The following is a 20274-nucleotide window of genomic DNA, read 5'->3' as shown; positions in this document are numbered from 1 at the left end:
TTGATCCTATTTTATGGATAAGGCCACTGAATCTCAGATAGATTAGTAAACATGCCCAATAATACAGTTTGAGAGCAGCTTGCTTATGGATTCCAAACCCAAAGCCTGGCGTGGTTGCTTGTCAATGTATTTATAAATTCCTTTGTTTGGGGAATTTGGGCTTAAAGGCCAGTGTCAAAGATCCAAGAATATATGGAATGGATAAATATTTAAACACATACAAACATACTTAAACGAGGCGATTCCCTTTGTGTATATGTTTGATGCTTCTGTTTAAAGATTCTTATGTTCTGAACGCCCTAGCCCTTGTTCACTTCAGGTCTTAGAAGCAAGGGGCGGGGACTCAGTACCGTTTCCCGCCTTTCTGGTCTCAGTTTTCACAAAGGTCCGCACAATCGCTACATAACGGGCTACAGGTTGCTAGCGTTAGACTATCTCAGCCGCTGTGCTTAGTTTTTCTCTGATATGTCTGGACGGGGCAAGGGCGGGAAAGGCCTGGGAAAAGGGGGCGCTAAGCGTCACCGCAAGGTTCTGCGCGATAACATCCAGGGCATCACCAAGCCCGCCATTCGCCGTCTGGCCCGGCGTGGCGGTGTGAAGCGCATCTCTGGTCTCATCTACGAAGAGACCCGTGGGGTGCTGAAGGTGTTCCTGGAAAACGTAATACGGGACGCTGTCACCTACACCGAGCACGCCAAGCGCAAGACTGTTACCGCCATGGACGTAGTCTATGCGCTCAAGCGCCAGGGACGCACTCTCTATGGCTTCGGCGGCTAAGATTGAGCTTTGTAAGGTTTTTCTCTTTTCTGTAGCAAAGTTAAAGGCCCTTTTCAGGGCCACCTACCCTTTCTATGAAAGAGCTCACACTTACCATTTGGTGGTCTGTAGGGTAGTTTGGTACAGATGGGAGAAATGAAGCACAAAAATGTTGCTTAGGCATAGTTCGGTCTTCAGTCCCTAAGGTGTTTTCACAATGCTGGAGGTGTTACTATCGCTGTTCCTGATGTATAGATTAACTGAGGACCAACAGGTGGCTAGTGGCTAAATGTGGCCACGCAGCTGGTAAGTAAATGGTCATGGATTCTTTGAGTAGAAATAAATATTTGGGGTGTCCACAGACACTAGAGTACAGCTCTTACATGGCTTATATACTAAATTAAACAATTATGAAAATGTGACAAGACAAAGGAGATTGGGCTAGGATAGTTAATGGTAGAAAAGGAACTAGGAAGATAAGGGCTAGTTTAACAATGCAGAGTTCTCTCTGCTTTAAGCTTCCTATCTGGTGATAAGAATGCTATTTTCTTCCTGGTACAGGGAGGGAATCTTCCACATGGGAGTTTGATTTCCTATTTTTAGAAGGAAAATAGGAGGTCAGAGTGCTCTTTTGCACCTGCTGTTTTTCAAGTGCCTTTAGCTCAAAATAACTCAAACCAAAGTGGCATATTTTAGGGTGGCATATTCTGCCACCCTTCACCTCCAAGCACACTACCAGGCAACTTTCCCAGAGGTCACAGGGCAGAAAGGCTCACAGACCAAATTAAAATGCTTAGAAATTTTAATCAATTTAAACCATGTTGCAAAAAGCATGGGGAAATAGATGGACAGCACAGCATACTTAGGATAAGACAAACAGGTGGAAGGTCCTCGCTAGATGAATCCTGTTATTTACACAATGTTCATATAACCTCCTTTGCTCTCTGCCACATCAGCCTTCCTTCCTGATGATGGGCTTCTGAGGACCAGAGTTAAGTTGAACAAGGGGACTGAGCAGGTGGAAGGTAGCTGGGCCAATCACACACAGTTGCTCTATTAAACAGATCCAGGGGTATATTTGCTTGGTCTATAGTTGTCACTCACCCATGGGTTTTATCTGCATCCTATGGGCAGAGGTCAAGTGGGTGGCTGACTTAAGATATCAAGTATGGGGCTACCCCGGTGGTGCAGTGGTTGAGAATCTGCCTGCTAATGCAGGGGACACAGATTTGAGCCCTGGTCTGGGAAGATCCCACACGCCGCAGAGCAACTAGGCCCGTGAGCCACAACTACTGAGCCTGCGCATCTGGAGCCTGTGCTCCGCAACAAGAGAGGCCACGATAGTGAGAGGCCCGCGCACCGCAATGAAGAGTGGCCCCCGCTTGCCACAACTAGAGAAAGCCCTCGCACAGAAATGAAGACCGAACACAGCCAAAAATAAATAAATAAACAAATAAATAAAAAGCCAAGTATTTGAAGCCCTTTAAAAAAAGAAAGATATCAAGTATGAGATGCCTCATAGATACTGAGAATTTTATGTGCTAATGAATGTGTGGTGCCTACTTGGTCCTTCAATCCCATCCTCTCTGTGTTCAGCACACGTTTATCTCTAGTCTCTGAGTCTAACATATACTTAGACGTAACTTAACGTATACTCAGTCCTTCGCAGAACTGAGCACTCTTCAATAACAGTGAATCCCCCTTACACCTGCCTCCTCTCCCCTCACTCTTCCCTGCTCTTTCCTCAGCCAAATACCTGCTACTCCTTCTGGGCCCGGCTGTCATATTGAAACGGAGCAGGACAGTATGGTCTATGCCCCCCATGTCCTTAGCCTGACTTTTGTCTGTGGACAGACTTTAGCCAAGGAATAAGTTTAATCAGAGAAGTGAGAAAATACAGAAACAAAGGAAAACTGTCAAAGAAGACCAAATAATAATAGTTTAGTCCTTAAGCAAAGTCAAGGGCCTTTAGTTCCTCCTCAAGGGCTATAGTTAATGTTCTGAGCCACATCCTGTGAGCTGCCTCGTAGGTACTGAAACCCCCGCCAGGTGGAAGAAGTTAACTACGTGATGACCAGACTGCAGCCACGACATAAGCTGTCACAAATCTGAGAAATGGCCTCAAAGAAATGGGAACAAACTGACCCTGGAAGTAAAGACTAACTGTACTTAATAATCAAGATGATGCTGGTCAGACCACCACATGACCAATTTCAAGATGACTGTGAGAGCTGACTGTACTGTTTCTGCATGTAGCACCCTCCCTCAGCCTGGAAAAGCTCTTGCCCACTGATTGTCAGTGGGGAGGAGTCAGCCTTTGGACAGGCGTTCGCCCTCCCCCTCCCCCCGCCCCAGTTGCTGGCATCCAAAATAAAGCAAACTTTCCTTTCCACCAACCTTGCCTCTTTATTGGCTTCTGAGCAGCGAGCAGCCAGACCGTACTTTCGGTTACAATATGACCTTCTTCCTCATATCCTCATCATTCCCTTGCCTGCAAAGGGCTCTAAGAATGAAATTTCTGACCATAAGTGTTCCTACTTGAATATAGTCTATCTTTTATTATTTTTTTCTAATTATTTTTGTTTAACTTTCTGGTTCAACCAAGCTATAAATTACTGGAAGTTAGGACTAAGCTTTCTTCTTTCCTGGTGTCACTCATATATCAGTGCATAGACTGAATATTCAAGGATACACTAACTTGGGGCAAAACACAATTACACCCTTATTGTGTAGCCTTTGAACCCAGCATTGGCAGAGGCAATCTGCCACGGGCCCTGAGGGTTCTTACTGGGTGTGCCAAGAATGCCATTTATCAGGGTTGAGGAACCTTAAAGAATGGGGTAGTGGCTGTCCCCAGACAAAGAGCAGATTTGCTTAGTACACACAGTTCAATCCCCCAAGCTCTACCCTGGCTGTGATGCAAACCCACTGTGTGTTCAGTATCCACATGGGCCCCTCCAGGTCACCCCTGTGGGACCTGGTGGACAAGGGGATCTAATGCAAAATTGCTGCTTGTTGTGCTGTGCTGTAATAAAATCTCTTGTCTCTGACCTAGAAGTGTTGTGTCTACTGCCAGCAGTCATGAAAGACTTACAGGTTATTTTATTATCTTGTAAGTAGGGTAAGATCCCAGACTCTTCACAAACTCTGACACAAAGTGAAGAAGGAGAAGAAGAAGAAGGAGAAGGAGAGGAAGGGGAAGGGGAAGGAGAAAGGAGGAGAAGGCATCGAGGTGGAGAGGGAGGGGGAGGAGGAGGAGGAGAAGCCGGGGAGAGAGAGAGGGTGCGAGTGCAGCATTTTATTCCAGGGAGATCCTCAATAGCTGTCTGCCCCTCTTGGTGGCACTATCAGGCCTGGAATAAATGTTAGGCTGTCCAGCCTCTGAATCTCTCTCTCTCTCTCTCCTCTCTCTCTTTTTTCCTACATGGCATGATGAAATTTGCAACTCACTCAGATTTCTGCAGTGGGAGGGAGTGATTGTAGACTGGGAATAATGCAGATAGAGAGACCTGTCAGGCCACTATAGGGATTAGAAAGCTGTATAAGAGAAACAAAACTTTCCTCTACCCTTTTAGGGTCTCTAGCTGGGCCTGAGAATTAAGTTGACATAAGACAGATTAACATGAGAAAAGCATACAAATTTTATTTAATCTTTTTACATGTACATGGGAGTCTTCACAGGAAAATGAAGACCCAAAAAGCAGTTAAGCCTAAGTGCTTATATACTAGGTTGAACAAAGAGTAGTAATTGTGAAATAACATCTAAAATATATGGGGAGACTAAAGGAAGATAAGGATTATTTTAACAAGTTCTGTTTGTATAGATTCTCTCATCCTGGACTCCCCATTTCTGGTGATAGGAATGTTCATTTCCTCCTGGTATAGGGATGGCACCTTTCACATGGGATAATTACCTGCTTTCGGAAAGAAAAGGGGAGATCACAGCCCCATTCTTTCATTAGCTGTTTTTCAAGCATCTTAGCTCAAAATAATCCTTATGCAAAAGTGGCATATTTTGGGGTGGCATATTCTGCTCCATTTCAGCTGATATTCAATTTTCGGGGTGCCAAGATGTCTCAACATTTATGGCACACTCTGGAAGAGACGGCTCAAGGAGGATCTATGAACTGATAATGGAGAACAAGAGTTTGTTAATTGAGTGCAACCACAGAACAGAGGAATAGGATCCAAAGAAGCAAACTGAGAAGGATCATGGAGAACAATATGATCTGGGTTAGGAAGAAAGGTACCACAAAACACTGTGAGAAAATTTGTGAAGGCAGGAGTAATAAACAGGGTCAGATGTGCCTGGTTTTTGCCATTCGAAGGTCACTGGTGACTACGCCAAGGATATATTTAGTGAGTGATTTGTGAAGAAGTCATATAATCATGAAAAGACATGAGGATAGTGACTCCAGATTACCCAAGGCTTGGAGATTTGATAAATGGAAAGGATCTAGTAATTGATAGAGGTATGGATTAAATTGAGAGACACTGAAACATATTTATATGTGGATGGGAAAGAGCCAGTAGAAAGAGGAATAAAACTTTAAGTTGGGATATTACTATGATTAGATCAGGATGACCAACTAATTTATTGTGCAAATAAGTTATTGATAGTGGAAGTGGGCTCCATTAATAACTATCTTAAGATAACAGGGACAGAATGAAACTGTCCCTGGGTGTGTGTTCACCCACACACCAGGGTGTGTTTTCACTGACACAAACACAAAGCTTCTGGGAGTGAAAGATTTAGAACACAGGTGGCAGGATGAGCATGAGAAGGCCTGAAGAGCATCTCTTCCTCCTGGTGGGAAAATGGAGAGGTAAGGATGCGGTCAGAGGTGGGATGGCCAAATGAAAGAAGGTCACGTTATCAACGTTTTGGAAACAAAGCATTAAGATTGATAACCTCTTAGTCATGTTAAGAGTTCCAACGCGTCCTCAGTACACTAAATAAGACAAAATTTTATGTCTCTTCCACCCGATTTGAGTTCACTACCTATGGCTCCATCTATCCAGAGCTACCTACAACGTTTTCTGTAGGAAGCTGCTTAAAGGCCCCAGGTGCCCTCTTCAGGACACTAGGTGCTTGGTCTTTGGGACATTCTGGAGAAGTTAATTTTAATGTCTTTGGGGTAAAATGAACTCAAACATGTTGAAATTAGAAAACTGATGCCACGTCAAACCCAATTCACTTCTGTTGAGTAAAAATTCCAGCAGTTCCACTGCACGGGATTGTTTTTAGATGTCTGAGAGCCGCCATCTTGAGACGATATCTAGCTCGGAAAAGAGACCAAATAAACGCGACAGCCGGGGTCTACAAAAAGAAAGCGACTGCCTTAATTAAAATCGGAACCCAATATTAATATAAGACAGCAAATATTACCTTTGTGTTTTTTTGTGCCAGTTAACAGCCCTTCATGTGACCAAGTGGGTGGCCCTGAGAAGGGCCTTTTGTAAGTAAACAAGAGCTTCACAGCCGAAGACCGCAGTGAAACTTAGCCGCCGAAACCGTACAGAGTGCGTCCCTGGCGTTTGAGCGCGTAAACCACGTCCATGGCGGTGACAGTCTTGCGCTTGGCGTGCTCGGTGTAGGTGACAGCGTCGCGGATCACATTCTCCAAAAACACCTTCAGCACCCCGCGGGTCTCCTCATAGATAAGGCCAGAAATACGCTTCACACCACCACGCCGGGCGAGGCGACGAATAGCAGGTTTGGTGATGCCCTGGATGTTATCACGAAGAACCTTGCGATGACGCTTCGCACCCCCCTTCCCCAAACCCTTCCCACCCTTACCTCGACCAGACATGACTCAGATCTACTCCCAACCTCTTACAGGGCCTAACCGAAGGCTGCAGCCTCTTATATAGCAGTTCCACGGACCTATTAGGAAACTGAAACGGCGGGGGCGGGAAAGAGACCTCTGCCCCCGCCTCTTCCATTCCTCACTGGCCGTCTGCTATTGTCTAGCAGGGAAGGGGCGGGGAAATGCTACTCAGTATCTGTTTCCTGTTTCCTGGTTGGGGTCCAGAGTCGCCGGTTTTGTGGACTCTAGTCGTGTGCCTGTGGGTTTTCTCAATTAATATTGTACACGTCTCCTCACCACTTTTATTATTTAACAAAAGGAGGCAGTACCGCCACATTTGTCTACAAAAGGGAGAGAAAGCAGAATAAAATTAATTTGAAAACATGAAGATACTTAAAATAATGTAAGTATTCTTAAAAACTCTAGTAATACTTATTAAGTTTGGCTGATCCTGAACGTTTCTGTTTGGCAAAGCGTTTGCATAACCATCGTTTTTCAGCATTCCTGATAAAGAGGGAGGTCTAGGAAGGGGAGCCAACGTTAATTGAATTCCCGGTCTTTTCTCCCCAATTTATAAAGCACTATTTACATTGTGAGGATGAAGAATCCCAGGATTGAAGACCTAATCCTGTTCTAATAAGTGGTATTGTTGGGGGTAGAACTGAGGCCTTCTGATTCTGTGGTCTTATGTTCTTGCCACCTACCACCGAGCTATGTCATTAAAGCATTGAAGATACATCAGGATGAATAAGTTTGCAAATTAACAGAATTAAAAAAAATAACAAAAGAGTGAAATACTGTCCAAGTAAAAAGGGTAACTGAAGTTCTACACACAGATAAGTGTTGATATGTTTAATAGACAAATGCCAACATTACTCACAGTCCACAAATTCACATTGAGTACCTTCTATGTAACTACAGAGGTGATTAAAAACAAACAAACAAAAGCCTTCTCTGCTGGTGCTTACCATATAGGCGGTCAGAGGATTATTAACTTCCTTGAGTCACAAACTTTTTGAGATTTAGTTCAGGTGCAGTAACCTGTGGATTTAGACATTGTGATCTCCCCTGCTCTCCTTTTTGAGAAAGGCACTAAACAAGAATCATTGATTCATTGCATTCATTCATTCAACAATTTAGGGTCTACTATATGCCAAGAATGGTGTACAAATACCAGGTTTACAAAGACAATCACACATTCTTTTAAAGAACTCAAACGCTAGCTGAAGGAAGAGAAAAGGGGTGAGGGGCCATATAATCAGCCCACCATCCTAGATTCATCCTGGTAGTGATGGGTGGAGCAGCCATATCCCAGCAGCATTAGCATCACCTGGGAGCTTGTTAGACATACAGAATTTCAGGACCAACCCCAAATCTACTGAACTGATATGACATTTTTAAGATCCTCAATTGAGTGGTTTGCTCATTCAAGTTTGAGAAGAATTGTTTTAGAGCTGTGCTTTCCTATATTAGCCACTAGCCACATATGCTCATTTAAATTAAAATTAAAATTAAATAAAATTAAAAATTAATTTCTTCAGTCACTCTAACTACCTTTAAGTAAATGCTCAATAACCACAGGCAAGTGTAGTTGTTGTCTGTTCTACAGTGCAGATACGGAACATTTCCATCATTGCAATAGGTTGGATTGGGCTGTATTGTGATAGAGAACTTCTTCTAGAGAACTTCTAGACCAGACTGGGAAAGAGAGTGTGGTAGGTACCTGAGAATGAGGATCGTTGCAGGAAATGAGGATTGGAGTATTTTTGAGGTATAATAGAAATTAGTCACCTTCTGTGTGTACCAGATATTACAGATACACAGAGGGACATGGAAAAAGGAAAGTGGAAGTTTGAGAGTAGTAGTGTCCTTTTTAGGAAATAAAATGAATAATATTGATATATAGTTGTGCTTGAAGGGGAGTTTCAAGTGGTAGAGTGTCCTCAGGTGAGACCATCTGATAGGAAATTAAAATAGACGTGATTTCTCATTACCCTTCTGAACACATTACATTGTAAAACAATGCTCTGTTTGCTCTATAACCCTTATTTTTAATTTGGCCTTTTTGACATTTAGTCAACATAGTCACTCTTCTCCTTAAATGTTTGAAATTTATTGAATTTTGGAACACTTAAGTACAGCCCCTGTGGATTGCCCTGGTGAGCCCTGTCTTATTCACAGTCATTTACTATGGTGAGTGGGGGCTTGACACCAAAATTGAGAGAACATGAAGTTGTGAGACATCCATCACTTGTTTAACTTTAGTTTTTCTTATTTATTTTTTACATCTATGAAGTAAAAATAGTTCAAGTCTTAGTCTAGCAGAAAATCCATGGTTTTAGAATATATGCAGATTTAGGATTCAAAAGTAATACAGACAACTTTTTTGTGGGCTACCAAGTAATAGGTGAAACTTTTCAACTTTATAGTCCCATGGGGTGATCCAGCTTTCAAGAACCTTGTCCATGCTACAGTTAGAGACAGCGTAAATACCCGGATCTCAAGAGATAACAGTACCTACACACAGCACAGCTCCATCCTCCTATACACATCTAGGGAAGAACTTTTCAGGTGAAATCAAGTCTCAATTATTGCTCTCCAGGAAGGGCAGAGATTACCTATAAACAAGGAAGCAAATGACCCTGAGCCCCAATGTCTGCTCACTTATTTGGAACCTAAATAGCCATGGGAACCGGTAACAGTTGCACAAGAAAGAAATGGTGGCATCTGCTGTAGAAAGTACTTTTCACCTATCTTAAATTGAGTACATACAACTTAGGGAACAATTCCAACAAGTATTCAACAACTGATATCATGCCTACAATGATCACCAAAATAGTAAAGGTTTAAAAATATGAATTTTAATTTTATCTTTAGGTCTAGATAGTATTAGGCTCTGGGTTGAAAAGGAAAAGGGTGTATATAATGTTTGTTACAATTGCTATTGACAGTGATGATACTGAGGATGACAAGTAGCCCCATCCTCCAGACAGATGTAAAATGCCTTCCCTGGGAAAATTGGAATGTTCTAGATCCAATCCTATAAGCTTCCCTCTTTATACACTGTGTTTGTAATTGGTATATAACATGGTCTCAATTCCCAGAGACTTCGTTACAGACAGTGCTAGCCAATAATGACTATTTAAAAACAAGCCAAGTCATTTTTATGGAATTAGTTCAGTGCAGAGAGATGACATCTTTTAAGTTGATTATCCTGTCTTGGACTTATATGAGAAAATTCTCAAGTCACTATTGAATGTAGGCCAGAATAAATAGATTTTTGGAAGTAGGGGTATTTATTAAAAAAAAACACAACACCAAAATACTTTTCTTGTTTATTTATTTGGCAAACATGAGGTTTAATTTCAGTATCTGATTATTTGGTGGATATTAATTTTGTGCTTAATATCCAATATTTATCGAATTCCATTAGCTCTCTGTCTTACAAAGAGATGGAGCATTGAATCAGTCATGTTTGCTATGAAATGTTTATTCAACTTCTTAGTGGACACATTCAGCCAATTAATTTAGGTCATGATAGCCTGGTTCATATTTTTTAGTAAAAATCCCAAGGAAACTTATGAAGATTCAGAAAGTGAGTTTAATGAGAATTTTTTTTTACTTTCTAGTCCTCTGTGCCCCTATTTGCAATGTTGAAAAAAGATAAATCAAATATATATTTTAAGTATCATTTTGAAATATAGGAAATATGTACATAATTCTGTACTAAATATTGGAGGAAAAAATCTTATGGACAGAATATCATTAGGCAATATACAATTTTAACCCACGTGATCTTACAGAGTTCTTGAGCTCAGAGCTGGTAAAATGTTGTAGAACTGCCAATCTATTGCTTCATGATTCACTTTTCTTCTTTGTAGATGGTGTGATTGATCTCTAATGCTCATTCTAGGTCAGAAAAATCTATTATACTAATTTTTAGAGAAGGTTGGTGACTCTATTTGGAGCTGTTTATCTAGAAAATAAATGGAGCAGCCTCACACCCCATCCTTCCAAAAATGTTTAAATCACCGAAACACTGGGAGCAAACCCAGTTTACACACTGGTCACTCAAATATTTTTTTAAAAAATCTATCCTTTTTAAAATAGTTATCCATCTTGTACGTAGAATTTTCTACCCCAGTGCCAATTCCCAGTGCTTAGAGCAAACAAGTTGCAGGAGAGCTGTGCTATTGCTCCCGCGAAAAAACCGATTTTCCTTGTATATTTGAGTAAAAATGAGGTTATTTATATAAGGTTGAAAAGAAAACAATGTGTATGACAATGCCCTGGAAGAAAGATTTGCAAAGGAAGCAGTGAGAACTAGTAATTTTAAGGAAAATCTGAAAGTTGTCTCAATTTGACCGAAGTTTCCAAGAGAGTTGGGGGAATCAGGAAAGTTTCAGGGGGCCGGCTTTTAAACTAGGTATAGCAAATAAGGCAGGAATGAAGCCTGAAGAGTCTCGGATCAGTTTCCCCCAAATCCCTAATTATTTCGTGCCCAGACTTCTTATATTTTTCTTCTTTTTTAAGGGGCAAAAAACACAGCCATTCGGCAGAGCCGAGGAGCCCTTCGTAGCAGCGCGGCGCACGGAACAGGCAACCAATCATCACGCAGCGACTCTCTATATAAACCCCCAGCCGGCGGCTCCCGGGACACGCCGTTCTGACAGTTTAAGCTTACTTTTTGTCTTTCCTGGCTAAACAGAAAGATGTCGGAGACTGCTCCAGTTGTTCCTGCTGTTCCCGCACCTACAGAGAAAACACCTGTTAAGAAGAAGACGAAGAAAACGGGCGCAGCTGCTGGAAAACGCAAAGCGTCCGGGCCCCCGGTGTCCGAGCTCATCACCAAGGCTGTCGCCGCCTCCAAGGAGCGCAGCGGCGTGTCCTTGGCCGCGCTGAAGAAAGCGCTGGCGGTCGCTGGTTATGACGTGGAGAAGAACAACAGCCGCATCAAGCTGGGTCTTAAGAACTTGGTGAGCAAGGGCACTCTGGTGCAGACAAAGGGCACTGGCGCCTCAGGTTCTTTCAAGTTCAACAAAAAGGCGGCCACCGGGGAAACCAAGCCCAAGGCTAAGAAGGCGGGCGCGGCCAAGCCCAAGAAGGCTGCTGGGGCAGCTAAGAAGCCCAAGAAGGCCACGGGCGCGGCCACCCCCAAGAAGGCCGCTAAGAAAACCCCCAAGAAAGCCAAGAAACCGGGGGTAGCTGCTGGGGCTAAGAAAGTGGCCAAGAGCCCGAAAAAGGCGAAGGCAGCGAAGCCGAAGAAGGCGGCTAAGAGTCCGGCCAAGGCCAAAGCCCCCAAAGCCAAGGCAACCAAGCCTAAAGCTGCCAAACCCAAAGCTACAAAGGCTAAGAAGGCGGCCTCCAAGAAGAAGTAAATCGGTAACGGGACGTCCTACTTTGAAAATCTCAAAGGCTCTTTTCAGAGCCACCCACTACTTTCAGATAAAAGAGCTTAGCCGGATATGTTTCTGTAGGTAAGCCAACAAGTGTCTTGTAATAATTCTTTTTAAACTTAAGCAGTTTTTTTAAACTTGCCGCCCTAACGTGATTGGCTATGCGTCAGGGTGCGCGCGCACCACCACGTTCAGAATTCTCCGAATGTTGTGATCACAGTCCTCTAATGGAGAGTTTAGTGGCTCTCAAAAGAGCCTTTGCGGCAGATTCACTTGTCCCTTTGCCCTGTGGTGGCTCTCGGTCTTCTTAGGCATCAGCAGGGCCTGGATGTTGGGCAGGACGCCGCCCTGAGAGATGGTGACTTCGCCCAGCAGCTTGTTGAGCTCCTCGTCGTAGCGGATGGCCAGCTGCCGGTGACGCGGGATGATGCGCGTCTTCTTGTCGCGGACCCCGTTGCCCGCCAGCTCCAGGATCTCGGCCGTCAGGTGCTCCAGCACCGCCGCCAGGTACACCGGCGCGCCGTCCCCGACCCGCTCGGCATAGTTACCCTTGCGAAGCAGGCCGTGGACTCGACCCACGGGGAACTGGAGCCCGCCCCGCGAAGAGTGGGTCTTGGCCTTTGCTCGCGCTTTGCCGCCCGCTTTTCCTCGTCCAGACATGTTAGGAAAGAAATAGTGCAGCTTCAGGAAGGGGTTATTATAGTCTCTGGATGTTTCTAAAATTTCCATTCCCATTGGTTTGCAGAGGCTATTGAGAGAGTTAGCCAATCAGAATGCACTTGCTGGAGTTACTTGCATGGGCTCCAGGAGAAAATACTGCACCAATTAGAGGCTGTGATATTAAGACTTGTATAGATGCATACTTTGAAGCAGTTGAAAAGCTTGGATTTTTCCGCTTGATGAATGTAGTCCTATTTGGGGGGAGTATTCATGCTATTGTTATTCTGCCTAAATCTGCATAATTGTTGCTACCACCCTGACACCAAGGGATAGAAAAAAGTAAGCTACCCCTGGCGGTTTATAATTTACCCTTTTCTTTGCCAGATTTCCCCCCCCCCTCAGATGTTGACAAGACCCAGGGAGCTGGGTTGGTGGTCTAATATATTTTGGTGAATAGGCAACAAACAGGGAGGCAGAAACAAATAAAAACCGTTGATAAAGGGAACGAGATTGCTTAGAGAGCTCCTGGAGCTGGAGTAACCAGGGCAAAATAAATGGCTCTAGGAAGATGGGTTAACCTGATATTACATCATTTCCCCTTCATCCCTGTTTTGTTGTTGTTGTTATTTTAATTTCTGGGGAAGGCCACTCGATTTTACTGGCAAATCTTGACCAAAATCTGAGTTCTGCAGACCATTAGGGGGTTGTAAACATGGATGAGGAAAAATTACATCTTTATTTTACCAAACTCTAAATGCAGCTAAGCATTTCCTTCAAGTATATCTGTAGGCAGCTAATCACAATGGATTTTGCAGTGCCTCTGACTTTTTCAACAGTGGCCATCACAGATGTTTTTGGATCACTTTGAAGATATTGCAGATATCTTGAAATAAAATTTACATCATTCTGATTCCTTGAAACTGACATTTGTTATTCCACCTTTTGCTCCTTGTTATTTGATGTAACTAATGAAACACATTTTACGTAAAAGAAATACATTTTGACAGCTGTATTTTAATGTGGCTAATTTTCTTATCCTGTATGCTTTAAGTATTTTAAAACATTGTATTGAGAAGATATTTGTTTACAGGTTTCTCCAGACTATCCATAGAGTCCACTATACAAAACAAGTCATGAGTCCCTGAGCAGATCTTCAGTGGCAAATACCTCATGGTTAAAAGACTTCATCTTATTTCTTTGTTTACAGCATACCCAGCGGCCCCCGCCCCCCACCCCCAGCTACACATACACACACACACACAACTTACTGGTTAATAGTTTATTAAATTTTACTATTTAAACTTTCTTTAAAAAAAAAGGAGGTAGCCTGTGATACCTTTCTAGCTTTTCTAAGCAGGAGTTCATCTTTTCCCCATCACAACTGTATTCCATACTTTCTTCTTTCTAGAAAGGGCCAAAAAACCCTCCTCTTAGAAGACTGGTTTGGTTGAGAAGGCAATTTGGATAAATGGGAAGATGTGAAATGGTTGCGCAGAAGAGTCTTTTTGAAAATAAGAGATGCATCGGGGGGAAAGTTAAGGAAGGGAGAAGAGACCTGTGAGGTCTTTAATACCCAGAGTGAGAGAGTTTGGCTTTCGATTATGAATGATGAGGAATAAGTATTATGTGGGAATATGACATTCAACAAGAGTGGTTACTATATAGTATCTCTGTAGTTCGTTACATTTTACAAACTACTTCTATGCCTGCCTCACTATAAAGCATTTGCAGTAGGTATAGCTAAGCTGCTTGATTATTATTAGACTGCACTGCGTGGCTTGCGGGATCTTAGTTCCCCCACCAGGGATTGAACCCAGTCCGTGGCAGTGAAAGTCCTAACCACTGGACTGCCAGGGAATTCCCTAAGCTACATGTTTTTGTTTGTTTTTGTTTTTGTTTTTGCGGTACGCAGGCCTCTCACTGTTGTGGCCTCTCCCGTTGTGAAGCATAGGCTCCAGACGCGCAGGCTCAGCGGCCATGGCACACGGGCCTAGCCGCTCTGCGGCATGTGGGATCTTCCCGGACCGGGGCACGAACCCGTGTCCCCTGCATCGGCAGGCGGACTCTCAACCACTGCGCCACCAGAGAAGCCCATACATGTTTTAAAGTTAAGAAATTGTGGCTTAGAAAGATGAAATGGCCAGAGTCACCTTGTCAATAAATGATGGACCTGGGTCTCAAACACAAGTTTCTTTCTTCCTAGTGTCATTTTCTGAGCACTGCTCCCCATCTATTATGTCAACTGGAAAAGGAGTACAGTTCTCTATTTCCTTTTTACGCTCATCCAGAAAAAAATAACATTCATGTATTTCTATTTTAGGCCTTTTATGAGCTATCCAATTCACAATCCCTTTGGAATGCACCAGAAGGGATTAAACACGATTCAATCAATGCTCTTCTAGTTTTACACTGGTTTATGTAAATTCATATTCATATTCCTTTCCTTGGGACAGTTTCTAATTTACAAGGAAATCAGAACTTGTTTAACTCTTACTCCATCTCCCAAAATTTTTGTTGCAGTTAAAGCAGGTTAAAATGAACATCTTGGGATGGTCTTGATATTCTGCAGCAGGATGATGAGGGATCAGGAAGCTCATTCCTAGTCCCTGTATTTCATCAGTAAACCACATCCCTAGGAGGGTCTCCTGAAACACTCATCCTTGGATTTCTGACATTCTTTGGCTGAACAAAGATGGTCTGTCAATCACAGTGGCAAAAACCCAGGTTTAGAAAAACTCAACAGATCTACACTTAAAGATGGCAAATATCAAGCAGGAGCCTGTGTGAGTAGCTGTGTGAGTAGCTGTGAGTAGCTGTCTGTGAGTAGCTGTGTGAGTAGCTGTCTCCAAAATATACCAAAAAAAAAAAAAAGAAAGAAAGAAAAAGAAAGAAAGGAAAAAGGACGTCTTAGCCTGGAAGCTGTGAAGGGCATGTTCATATTTTCTTAGCTGCAGGAGGGAACTTATGCATATGGCATAGGTCTAAGCCAAAAGTAATTTTGGGGGCCAGGCTGAAGTCACTACTTTCTCCCTTCTACTTAGTAATTTCCTGACTCCTTTTTTTTTTTTTTTTGCGGTACGCGGCCGTCCCACCGCTGTGGCCTCTCCCGTTGCGGAGCACAGGCTCAGCCAGGCTCCGGACGCACAGGCTCAGTGGCCATGGCTCACGGGCGGCATGTGGAATCTTCCCGGACTGGGGCAGGCACCCGCGTCCCCTGCATCGGCAGGCGGACTCCCAACCACTGTGCCACCAGGGAAGCCCCCTGACTCCTTTTAACTGGAGGAGGCAGATGGAATTCATGTCACTGTGTGGAGGCCTTGATTACTCATGTCAGTCACTAAATCAGGTAGATATTTAAATAAGTTTCAGTAACGGACAGTTTCTCCCCTCTCACATTCTCTCCTTATCCTCTCATACCTGGATGATTCCATTGTTTCTTAACCAATATCCTAACCAGTTTCTTCCTACCTGGTTCTTCCTAACCAGTTTCTCCAGCCACTAATTCTTAAATTCTGGTCATTCTGTCTTATAAAAATTGTCACTCTTACTTTAGCTTCAAGTGAGAACTTTATAGTCTTTTTTCATAATGATACTTTCTGCTCACACTAACCAGCACTAATAACTCAAATTTACCTTTCTATTCCTTTTTGTTGTTGTTTGTTTTTTGGACAACTTTACTCATCTGCAATTCCTTCTCTCCTTCTACCTGGGAGAATCTTTCCAATTTCATCTCAAGTTCCAACTCCATGAATAAATTCCCCTAATTAGAAAAATCTAGTTTCTCTGATAATGTGCTTTGATGATATTAATAATTGGGTACCATTATTATCAATGGAAAATTTATAATGCATCTATTCTTTTCTGTCATTAAACTAAACCCTAGGTTATTAGTCTTCTTTATCTTGTTTTCCCACTATTCTAGGTGTGTTTTAATTGACTGAGCTTTAAAATCCTGTCAAATGGGTAGGATTACACCCATAATAATCAGATTAAGTGATTTTCTGTTTTTCTGTGGAAAGCTAAGGGTAATAAATCTCTCTGCCCCTTCTATGACCCTCCTCATGGCTTGATTTAGGCACTAGCTCCCTTACTTTCTGAGGTATGCCATCCAAAGTGTTGGGGCTACTGGAAAAAAGAAAAAAAAAAAAAAAACCTTTGCAGTATAAAAGTCTTCAGATGTAAAATATCAATATTTACCTGTGTACATATGGGGTAGGCAGGATGTGGAAAAAGAATGAAATGGCATTTCTGAATTATCTTGATTTTTAGCTACCACTTCTATAAAATAAAGCTACTGGTCATTCAGAGATTATATACTTGTTTGTTTTTAAATTACATGTACTTATAGGCAACCAGGTAAGCCTGAAATGGTTATACAACTTAATTTTCCAACAGGTACAAATAAAATGTGACATGATTTAGATTTGTGATATTTCCCCAAGAAAATCAAAATTCATTAAAAAATCTCATGTTAAGCACTACCATTTCAATGTATGCCTTTAAAATTAAAGAAAAAAAAGTGTGTGTGTGTGTGTGTGTGTGTGCATGTGTCTTAACGATCAAGGTCATTGTCTGGATGATGGACAGAAAGGCTAAAAATTGTCCAAGTTAATGTTATAGTTTTATTGCTGTGCATCAGTTATATTTCTGTGCAATTGGCTGTAATAATTATAGTATAATAGAACACAGTTTTATATGATCCTGTACATTTTCAAAATCCACCCATTTCCTTTAACATATTATGAAAATATTAAGATAAACATATCAGTCTTCCTATGACAGCTCTTCCAAGGAATAAAGCCTCAGGGGTAACTTTTGAGGATCATACTGATGCTATTGTTTAATATAGCAATGCCAAAGGGGAAACGTTTTGGCTCTATCCTTTTTAACTGAAGCTTTCTTAGTTTCAGTTTCCTCATCTGTAAAGAACTAAGAGAATAATAATTATGTATATTAGTATAGAACTATTGAATTTACCTTATATTTTGGAGACTTCATAGAATAATACATGACTTCTGGCCGACTCAGTAATGCAACCACTCAATTAATGTTGATTATTTCTATGTGGTAAAACTATATAGTATTAAGGTTACATGAACTCTATCAATATTTTACTTCTGTAATCAGGAATAAACTGAATGGTAATAATTTTTATTTTAAATTCCAATTTGACTAATTTCCTGAGGGTTTGTTTTAGGCAAAGGACTGTTCTAGATGTTCTGATGGATTTAATTATACAACTAGGTGTTTTCTGTGCCCCCTTGGTCCTCATATCTTGACATCCACCATCTGGTGAGACAGAAACAGACATTTAAAAACTTACTGTGCTAGAATCTCAAAGAAAGTACAGGATATGGGAAAGTACATTCTAATATGGAATGCCTTTATGTAGCATTACAAATATCTAACACTCCATTATTGGAATTATGAATAGCTAAACTTTTTTCCTTATATGGGTCCAGGCTCCCCAGTTCTCAGCACCCAAGTCTCAATGCCTGACAGACTTCCAAGAACAAAGACTTCTTTTATAAAACCTCCAGGACTTACAATGGCTAACTTGGCCTGTGTATTTATTTACAGCTTTGTTTCTGTTAAATTTACGACCTGACCTCTTTCCTTAGTGATCCTCAAGGGGAAACAGCCCATTAAAAAACAATAAAATAGAAGCCTCTCAATTTTGTAGTTAAGGATACCTCACCCATCTTGAACCTGAAATTTGCTGAAGTGTTTGAATAGACATAAAATCCTTCCAAACGGTCTACAGTAACCCAATTAGTAACAACCTTTCTACATTTCCAAATAACAGACTGTATAGTTTCAGAACAAAATTCCTTACTTTTTTCCCTTCAGCTACCAGTTTAGAAATAGTGAAGAATTTGTTACTTCCACAAGAAAGGAATATCGTTTCAATACAGAACACTATAACACTGCTGTTTTGTAGGGATGAGAAGAAAGCGAAGACAATATTTTCTGCAATAGAGAACTCTCAAGCTTACAGCTGATTTTCATGTTTTACTGACAAATATGAGGTACTTTCATAAGATTTGATTTAGAGATTAAGATAGGGAATTTAGGAAAACAGAAAAAGACCCCTTTAATGGCGTCTGCTGAAAGGATCATGATTCCTGCATTCGAGTTCATTCAATTTTTTTCCTACTCAGAGACCCACCCAGCTGCCCCTGTTGGTTGCTTTGGCCCTTTGTAGAGAAGACCTGGTGGGTAAAGACCGCCACCAAGTTCTCAGGAGCTGTCAAGGTCTTCCCTTTGGTGATAAAGCTAATAACCTAAGCTCCGTTTTAGGGGTGGTCGTGGTATATCCGTGACCATTCTCAACAGGGTCCTTGTGGTTGCTAGCGAGCTGGGCCTCACAATTCTGGTGAGCAAGGGCACCCTGGTGTAGACCAAGCGTTTAGCCGTGCCTAAATGTACCAAACCTACACAAAATACGCCAAACGAAGGTGTGCAAGTAAAGCGTGGAGGCAGTTCCTACACTGAAGACTTAAAAATAACATAGGCTTTTTAGGACTTCCCTGGTGGTGCAGTGGTTAAGACCGCCTGTCAATACAGGGGACATGGGCTTGAGCCCTGGTCCAGGAAGTTCCCACATGCCACGGAGCAACTAGGCCTGTGCACCAGAACTGCTGAGCCCACGCACCGCAACTACTGGGTCCAGTGCTGCAACTACTGAAGCCCTCGCGCCTAGAGCCCGTGCTCTGCAAGAGAAGCCACTGTAATGAGAAGCCCGCGCACCACAACGAAGAGTAGCCCCCGCTCGCCGCAACTAGAGAAAGCCTATATGCAGCGCTGAAAACCCAACGCAACCCCCCCCAAAAACAAAGAAACACCATAGGCTTTTTAAAGAGCTGAATTCCGCGACTCTCTCCACAAAGGTCTCTCGGGACTGAGCGAAATTTGTGCTCTTAATGACCAAGCACTACGGCACCTTTTATATGATCAAGTGATTGGCTCTGAAAAGAGCCTTTGGGTTTTAGTTATCACTCGATTAAAAAAGCCAGTTTACGCCCTCTCCCCGCGGATGCGGCGAGCGAGCTGGATGTCCTTGGGCATGATGGTGACGCGCTTGGCGTGGATGGCACACAGGTTGGTGTCCTCGAAGAGCCCCACAAGGTAGGCCTCGCACGCCTCCTGCAGCGCCATCACGGCCGAGCTCTGGAACCGCAGGTCGGTCTTGAAGTCCTGCGCGATCTCGCGCACCAGGCGCTGGAACGGCAGCTTGCGGATCAGCAGCTCCGTGGACTTCTGGTAGCGGCGGATCTCGCGCAGGGCCACCGTGCCGGGCCGGTAGCGGTGCGGCTTCTTCACGCCGCCCGTGGCCGGTGCGCTCTTGCGGGCCGCCTTGGTGGCCAGCTGCTTGCGTGGCGCCTTGCCGCCGGTGGACTTGCGAGCGGTCTGCTTAGTACGAGCCATGATGAGAGATTGCAAACACTGCTACAACTACAAGTCGTGCTGTTCTTGCTCTTATTTATAAAGGCGAAGTCCTCCTGATTGGTCCGAATCTTCAAATTCCGCGCCGTGAATTAAGTAACTGGATAGGCCTTGTGATTGGATACCAGGTCTCACTTTAGAAAATCTAGATCTGTTGCAGTATGCTCTATATTTTCTCGCTTAAAGTCCTCCGCCATTTATTCACC

At 42.8% G+C, this 20274-nt stretch overlaps 5 protein-coding genes across 5 annotated transcripts; 2 read left to right on the top strand and 3 right to left on the bottom strand.

Annotated features, from left to right (window-relative positions):
* Positions 1–465: 465 nt before the first annotated feature.
* On the top strand, positions 466–777 carry LOC308623649 (histone H4; the record flags this gene model as incomplete). Its single annotated transcript, XM_081246243.1, has 1 exon — positions 466–777. The coding sequence occupies one exon, from the start codon at positions 466–468 to the stop codon at positions 775–777; it is 312 nt and encodes a 103-aa protein (XP_081102369.1).
* Positions 778–6212: 5435 nt separating this feature from the next.
* LOC308623879 (histone H4) lies at positions 6213–6572 on the bottom strand. The gene has a single exon (XM_081246655.1). It carries the CDS (start codon positions 6567–6569, stop codon positions 6258–6260), a length of 312 nt encoding a protein of 103 aa, XP_081102781.1. The 5' UTR covers positions 6570–6572; the 3' UTR covers positions 6213–6257.
* A 4583-nt stretch (positions 6573–11155) lies between these two features.
* On the top strand, positions 11156–11944 carry LOC308623157 (histone H1.3-like; the record flags this gene model as incomplete). The annotated part of the gene is made up of 1 exon (XM_081245190.1): positions 11156–11944. Exon 1 carries the CDS (start codon positions 11279–11281, stop codon positions 11942–11944), a length of 666 nt encoding a protein of 221 aa, XP_081101316.1. The 5' UTR covers positions 11156–11278.
* A 264-nt stretch (positions 11945–12208) lies between these two features.
* LOC308623161 (histone H2A type 1-H-like) lies at positions 12209–13591 on the bottom strand (the record flags this gene model as incomplete). Its single annotated transcript, XM_081245194.1, has 1 exon — positions 12209–13591. Exon 1 carries the CDS (start codon positions 12695–12697, stop codon positions 12209–12211), a length of 489 nt encoding a protein of 162 aa, XP_081101320.1. The 5' UTR covers positions 12698–13591.
* Positions 13592–19639: 6048 nt separating this feature from the next.
* On the bottom strand, positions 19640–20050 carry LOC308623324 (histone H3.1; the record flags this gene model as incomplete). The annotated part of the gene is made up of 1 exon (XM_081245543.1): positions 19640–20050. One exon carries the CDS (start codon positions 20048–20050, stop codon positions 19640–19642), a length of 411 nt encoding a protein of 136 aa, XP_081101669.1.
* Positions 20051–20274: the final 224 nt, after the last annotated feature.

The sequence above is a fragment of the Mesoplodon bidens genome (assembly GCF_964165515.1).
Source record: "Mesoplodon bidens genome assembly, chromosome: 10".
NCBI classification, from domain to species: Eukaryota; Metazoa; Chordata; class Mammalia; order Artiodactyla; family Ziphiidae; genus Mesoplodon; species Mesoplodon bidens.
Note: the sequence above shows the minus strand (reverse complement) of the source record. Positions and strands in the feature narration are given on the sequence as shown.